Source organism: Suricata suricatta, chromosome 8 (genome assembly GCF_006229205.1).
Source record: "Suricata suricatta isolate VVHF042 chromosome 8, meerkat_22Aug2017_6uvM2_HiC, whole genome shotgun sequence".
NCBI classification, from domain to species: domain Eukaryota; kingdom Metazoa; phylum Chordata; class Mammalia; order Carnivora; family Herpestidae; genus Suricata; species Suricata suricatta.
Genome location: NC_043707.1, coordinates 17,108,997 through 17,116,138, shown reverse-complemented (window position 1 = coordinate 17,116,138; position 7,142 = coordinate 17,108,997). Strand labels below are relative to the sequence as shown.

Here is a 7,142-nt window from a genome sequence, read left to right as displayed (position 1 = left end):
TTAGGAATACATTCAAACTTCTTAACCAACTGAGCCACCCAAGCACCCCCTCATTCAAACTTCTTAAACCTGAGTTTAAAACCTAGAAAGTGCGGGGTACCTGGTGGCTCAGTCAATAAGGCTTCAGCTCAGGTCATGATCTTGCAGTTCGAGAGTTTGAGCCCCACGTGGGGCTCCGTGCTGACAGCTCAGAGCCTGGAGCCTGCTTCCAATTCTGTGTCTCCCTCTCTTTCACTGCCCCTTCCCTGCTCACCCTCTGTCTCTCTCTCAAAAATAAACATTAAAAGCATTTTTTTAACCTAAAAAGTATAAAAATGGTAGACATTGGGAAACCTGTTTATATTTTTGTCCCCCATCTGCCCAGTTCCAGAACAGTCTGCGCATTTCTACTCTTCTTAATTATACCTGAATGATCCTTCTTTTTCACACAAAAATACCGTAACACTGTTCAGTGTCTTTTGATTTGTTTGTTTGTTTTACTTAACGTATGTGCGGATCTGCCCAGTTATTAGAATCCTCATTCTTTTATACAGTTATGCTTATGCCATCACTATACCACTTTACCATAATTTATTTAACTCATTTCCTGTTGACGGACATTGGGATTGCTTCCAAATTTTGCTGTTACAAACAGTGCTGCAGTAAATAGCCACGTATAGACATTAAGCAGGTTTGCAATTACACTCTAGGATAAATTCCCAAGAGTCATTATTATTAATACTCCTTTAATTTAGGAGAATCCGCAATAGGAGCTCTTAGTTCTAATTCACCAGGACCATTGCCTTATCCCCCCACCCCTGCCAGGAGGGTAGGTTTCCGAGACACTCGGGGGCTCCCACTCAGGACGGAGAAACTGGCACCCAAGCGTCCTGAAGCTGCCAGATTTCTAGGAGTCCCTTCTGTGCCCATGCCAAGCTCTGCGCCAACTCGAATGTGTCCTGAGCTGCCATTGTTGGCCGCCTATGGCCTGTCCCTCTTCCACGAGCTCCTTACAGCCTGCCTCCCCACAGTGGCACAGAGGAGAGTTCCTATGTTTTTCTCTGGTAAATTTTAACAACTATTAAGTAGGGTCCATGCCCAATGTGGATCTTGAACTCACGACTCTGAGATTGGGTCACATGCCCAGCTGACTAAGCCAGCCAGGCACCCCATTTCCCACATTAAATTTTATTTTTTTATTTTTTCTTAAGGTTATTTATTTATTTTGGGAGAGAACCAAAGTGAACTGGGGAGGGGAAGAGAGAAAATCCCAAATGGGCTCCACACTGTCAGCGAGGAGCCCAACACCGGGCTCAAACTCGTGAAGTGTGAGTCCTGAGCTGAGCCGAGATCAAGAGTCAGACGCTCAACCACCTGAGCCAGCCAAGCGCCGCTCCATCTTAAATTTTATGTTTCCTGTATTTTATCTCCTGAATGTGGGAATAACAATAAGCATGTGGCCGAGTCAGTGATGCGGTAAGCATGGGTACTTTTGCCTCCCGTTGACACTCAGTGGCTCAGATACCAGAGTTAGTGAGGGAATCTGTCAGGACCTAGAGGCAGTTTTTTCACGTGACTTATGAGCACAGTTCCCCCAGCCAGTCACCTTCCACGTGAAGCCCATCGTTGGCAGGGGGTTGTCTGGACCCCACTGTGCATGGGCAGTACCCCGGTTGGCACTGCAGACCATCTGCCCCAGTGAAGCTCTCCAGGCCCTCTGAAGCATTTCCAGTTTGGAGACTCTAAGAGCTGAAGGGAACTGGGAAGGTGCTGTCAAATAGACCCACCCACCCTGCTCCCGTCCACTGTTCCAGATTAGAAGTAAAAAAATATTTTTTTATAGTTATTATTTACTTTTGAGAGAGAGAGAGACAGTGAGTGAGTGTGGGAGGGTTAGAGAGAGAGGGAGATACAGAATATGAAGCAGGCTCCAGGCTGTCAGCACAGACCCCAATGCAGGGCTTGAACCCCCGAACTGCGAGATCAGGATGTGAGCCAAAGTCAGATGCTTAACCGACTGAGCCACCTAGGCACCCCTCCAGCTCAGAAACTTTTTATTTTATTTTATTTCTCCCTTTCTTTCTTTTTTTTTTTCCTCTTTGCAAGTCCAGCTCTAACTGAATGGAGAATTTCTCTTAAAACTCAAAACACATTGGTGAGGGGATCTCAGCTGGCTACCAGCAGAGCAAGAGCGGTTGTTGGCCCATTGGATTTTATTATTTTTTTTTAAAACATTTATACTTTTTCTTAACTTAAAAAAGTTTTTAAGTTTATTTACTTATTTTGAGAGAGAGCGTGCAAGCTGGAGAGGAGTAGAGAGAGAGGGAGAGAGGGAGAATCCCAAGGAGACTCCACACTGCTAGCATGGAGCCTGATGTGGGGCTCAAACTCACAAACCATAAGATCATGGCCTGAGCCAACATTAAGAGTCAGATGCTCAACTGACTGAGCCACCCAGGCACCCCTGGCCTATTGGATTTTGGTGCTTCAACTTGTAGGCAAGGAATTGTTGTAGCAAGAGATGGACGCCGGGCCGGATGATGCAGCCACCTGTCCTCTGGTGGGCCCAGGCAGGCGGCACCATGACCCTGTTCCACTTTGAGAACTGCTTCACGCTGGCCGACGTCCCTGACTTCGTCACCTACAGATGCAGCAGCCTGTCCCAGGGCAAGCCCTTCTGGAAGTGCACGCAGGCCAGGATCACCTACGTTTTCATGCAGCTGTGCAAGGTGCTGTTCCTAGTCACTCTTTTCCCATCTGGGAAGGTGGCATCTGTGACTTTATTGGGGAGTTCATAAAGGCCACCATGGATGTGGCAGATCTGATAAGCCTAAATTTTGTCGTGTCCCAGAATGCAGGCAGGGGGGGAGTACAAGATCATGGTTGTTGCCCTAAAAAAAATTTTTTAAAAGAATGATTGTAGAGGCATCTAGGTGGCTCAGTCACTTAGGCGTCCAACTTCGGCTCAGGTCATGATCTCACAGTTTGTGAGTTCAAGCCCCACATTGGGCTCTGTGCCTGGAGCCTGCTTCTGATATTCTCTCTCTTTTTCAAAAATAGATAAACATTAAAAACAACTAAGAGGATGATTGTAGCAGGTTGTTGGCAGTACTCTTAGTGGAGCTGGGGTCTCCTGGTGTCTTCTTTCTTTCTGCCCTTCTGTGTTCCACCCCCCCACCCCCCAACCGCCGCCCAAAGAGTGTCCCCTCTGCTGATCCCAAAGCTGTTTCAAGTAATTTCCCAGAGGGCTTCATTCTTCTATCCTATGTCTAACACATTCCTGACTTTGTTTTTAGATTCTCTTGCAACGTTTCTAAGCTGTTGGATATAACAAGTATTAGCTAGTATTTAATTTCTAAGTGAAATACATGACCTAGTGTTTCAGAGCACTTACAGTCTATTCAGGCAATGTACTTAGTGCCTAACAGGTTTGAACTTAGTCCCACCGTAGTCCTGTGAGGAGCAGACACTATTATTATCCCTACTTTACAGATGAGAAAACCGAGGCCTACAGATCACATGACCTTGAGCTAGAAATGAGTAAATTCTTTTATTGTGGTACCATCTGAGTTTTGCTGTATTGTGCTTGGATTATCTGTGTATGCACCCTTGGTTGTTGTTTTTTTTTCCTCAAATTGAAAAGGGATAGGGCTCTTCTTCCTTCCCATCTCCCCCCAAGCAGGCTTGAACACTGGTTGTGAATGTTAATCTTCAGAAATCCTCCCTCTTACCTACTTGCCACTGGCCCATTGCAGGCCCCCGGAGACTGGCTCTTTTCTAGGCTTTTATTTCTTTCTCTCTTAAGTTTATTAACTTTTTTTTTAGTAATCTCTGCACCTGACATGGGACTCAAAGTCACAATCCCGAGATGAAGAGTCGCATGCTCTTCTGACTGAGCCAGCAGGTGCCCCTCTTTTCTAGGCTTTTAGAAGGACCTGGTGTGAACTTATCTCAGGATGTCCTGAATGGAGAACTGAAGAAGGTATCAGAAGGTCTGGAAGGGACCAAACACAGTAACGTGATGCAAGTCCTCCGAGTGGCCCTCAGTGGACAGCGGGTAAGTGGGTAGATGGGCCGGCCTGTTCCCTTGAGCCCCTCATTTATACGTTCGACTGTCATTCAGTGGCAGGCATGCTCTGGTTTGAGGGAACAAAGACAAAAAACACAATCATTCCCTCCAATCTCTCAGCAGATAGCATTTACAGAGCACCTACTATGCGTAAGCACCGTGCTGGGTACAATAGGCACGGTAGTGAATGAAACATGCACTCTCCCTACCTGCATGGAGCTGGCGGTTGGTGGGGGCAGTAGACATCACCACGGGCAAACAGGCTCCTGGGACCCATCCTTGGCCATGGAAAGTAAAGACCTTGGCGCTGACTGTGCCTCTTCGGGTGCAGGCAGCAGGACTGGGGTTAGCCTGGGGCATTAGTTGTAGGCAGTGTAAGGCAATAAGGCAACGTTTTCTCTCTGTTCTTAGCAAGGACCCCCGGTAGCTGAGATGATGGTGTCCTTGGGAGCAAAGGAAGTACGGGAGCGAATACAGAAGGTGCTTTCCAGCTAGAGAGAAGATAGGACAGTGGAGGTGGCCCTGGGAGCCTGGACATGCGTGGAAACTGCCTTCGGAGCGAAGCAGAAGGGACCTGGGGCCCATCAGGAAACTCACGGAAGGAACCCCGAGTGGAAATGGTCTCTGGATGCACCCAGTGCATTTATGGCTTCCTCTCACCTCTCCTTGGTTCTGACACCACATTACACGGCACAGGTTAGGAGCTGGTTCACGACACTGTCCAGAGGGCTTGCTTGTGTCATATTCAGCTCAGGCTCCCGTAGTGGTGGCTTAAACAAGAGAAAGTTATTTCCTCACAGTCCTGGAGTCTGGAAGTCCAAGTTCAAGGTGTCAGCAGATTCGGCTTCCCAGAGGCCCCTCTCCTTGGCTTGCCGATGGTCTCCTGTGTCCTCCCGCAGTCTCTTCTCAGAGTGTGCTGTTGGTGTCTCTCTGGGTGTTCACATCTCTTCTTGTAAGGACATGGGTCAGATGGATTAAGGCCCACCCTCATGGCCCAATTTTAATGTACGCACCTCTTTAGAGGTCATGTCTCCATATACAGTTACATTCTGAGGTCCTGGGGGTCAGGGCTTTGGCATAGGAGTGTTGAGGGGATGCAGTTCAGCCCCTACCAGCTCGGGAGCTGCTTGGACTCACAGGTCGCAGTTCTCAGGCCCCACTGGATGTGGAGCGGTAAGGATGAGTGACACCGCGGGCCGAACTGGATGGCGGACTCTGGTGTTTGTAAGAGAAGTGACTGTGTGCCGAGGGTGAGCCTGCGCTCTGTGCCACTCTGATACACCGTGCTCTGTCCTTGTATTTGGGCACCGCGTCTCCTTCTCTACGGGTCCTCTCTTCTTCTCTTCAGTTCTCTCGACCTGGTCCTTGAACTGGAGACCTTTGTCGCGCCTGCTTTACACCTTTTTCTTCACACCCACCTCCCTCTGCACATTCTTGTAAGTCACTGTCTGTGGGTTTCTGAAATAAGATGTTCTTTTTTTTTTTTTAATTTTTTTTAATGTTTTATTTATTTTTGATACAGAGAGAGACAAAGCATGAGAGGGGGAGGGGCAGAGAGAGAAGGAGACACAGAACCGGAAGCAGGCTCCAGGCTCTGAGCTAGCTGTCAGCACAGAGCCTGACGCGGGGCTCAAACCCACAAACGTGAGATCTGACCTGAGCCGAAGCCGGAGGCTTAACCAACTGAGCCACCCAGGCGCCCCAAGATGTTCTTTTTTTTAACTTTTATTTATTTAAGTAGTCTCTGTACCCAACATGGGGCTCGAACCCACAACCCCGAGATCAAGAGTCTCATGCTCTTCTGACTGAGCCAGCCAGGTGCTCCTGTAATAGATGTTGTCACTGGGGTGAATAGGAATGGCTAAAGAGAAAGGAGGATGATGGCTGCCATAAAAACTCTACTTGGGGGGTGCCTGGGTGGCTTAGTCGGTTAAGCTTCCAACTTTGGCTCAGGTCATGACCTCACGGTTTGTGAGTTTGAGCCCCGTGTCGGGTTCTGTGCTGACAGCTCAGAGCCTGGAGCTTGTTTCAGATTCTGTGTGTGTCTCTCTCTGATCCTGCCCTGTTCATGCTCTGTTTTTCTCTGTCTCAAAATATAAACTATAAAAAAACAATTTTTTTAAACACTTAAAAAAAAACTACTGGAAAAAAAATAAAATAAAAATTTGAAAAACACCTTGCTGAGGCTTCTAAGCTTTCCCTGTGTGGCAGTCAGCCCCCAAAATGTCCCCTAGGTATTCCTCTGTCCTAGTAGGTGCAGTAAGTGGGGCCGACTTGTGATGCCTCATGGCGTCCTTGTCCTCTTGGATCGCTTGCTCTGCGGGAAGCCAGCCTCCACATGACAAAGACACTCGGGCAGCCCTCTAGAGACGTCCGTGGGACAGGGACTGAGACCTCCGCCCACAGCCCTGTGAGTGAGTCATCTTGGAAGCAGATCTTTCAGCCACGGTCAGGTGGTCAGTCCATCCTCCATGAAGCATCCTGAGCCAGAACCACTCAGCAAAGTCACTCTCGAATTTCGGACACACCAGGTTATGAGATAATGAATGTTTATGGTCTAAAGCCACTTGGTTTACGGATACTTTGTCACCCAGCAATAGAGAGCCCTTTGCCCAGGGGTCTAGGGAAAGGGGATTAAGAGTTTGTTATGCTTTATGGAGCCCGACTCTTTGCTTGAAAAAATACATCAGATAGAGTTCTTTGGTTGCAAGCAATAGAAACCAACTCTGCCGAACATAAGTTGACTGGAGACTGTGTGTTTATGGAGAGTTTAAGTCCGTGGGAGAGTCTGAAAATCTATGAGAAAACCAAAGAATCAGGGCTTGGAAAAGACAGGAACCAAGGACATGGTGGTGGTTGAGGCAGCAGCAGCTAATGGCCAGTCTAGTTCTCCAGTGGGGGCCTCTGAACCCCAGCTGGATTTTGTTACTGTTATTTGTCTCCCTATTTGTGTTTTCCCTTTTAGTTTTGGATGATGCAGCTAAAGATTTGGATTTTGTTTTTTAATTTAATTTATTTATTTAAAGTAATCTCTACACCCAAGATTGGGCTTGAACTCACAACCCAGAGATCAAGAATTACAATGCTCTTCCAA

At 47.7% G+C, this 7,142-nt stretch overlaps 1 protein-coding gene and 1 non-coding gene across 2 annotated transcripts in view; one reads left to right on the top strand and one right to left on the bottom strand.

The window, feature by feature from the left end:
* EARS2 (glutamyl-tRNA synthetase 2, mitochondrial) overlaps positions 1-5,572 on the top strand; it is an 18,576-nt gene extending 13,004 nt beyond the window's left edge. The window contains exons 6-9 of the mRNA XM_029949967.1: positions 805-808; positions 2,550-2,708; positions 3,881-4,036; positions 4,460-5,572. Coding sequence (XP_029805827.1) covers positions 805-808; positions 2,550-2,708; positions 3,881-4,036; positions 4,460-4,543 — 403 coding nt within the window. The 3' untranslated portion in view covers positions 4,544-5,572. The remainder of the gene's footprint in view (positions 1-804; positions 809-2,549; positions 2,709-3,880; positions 4,037-4,459) is intronic.
* A 223-nt stretch (positions 5,573-5,795) lies between these two features.
* TRNAK-CUU lies at positions 5,796-5,868 on the bottom strand. Its single transcript has one exon. It is a non-coding gene; the product is annotated as a tRNA-Lys (tRNA).
* Between the last annotated feature and the right edge of the window lie 1,274 nt (positions 5,869-7,142).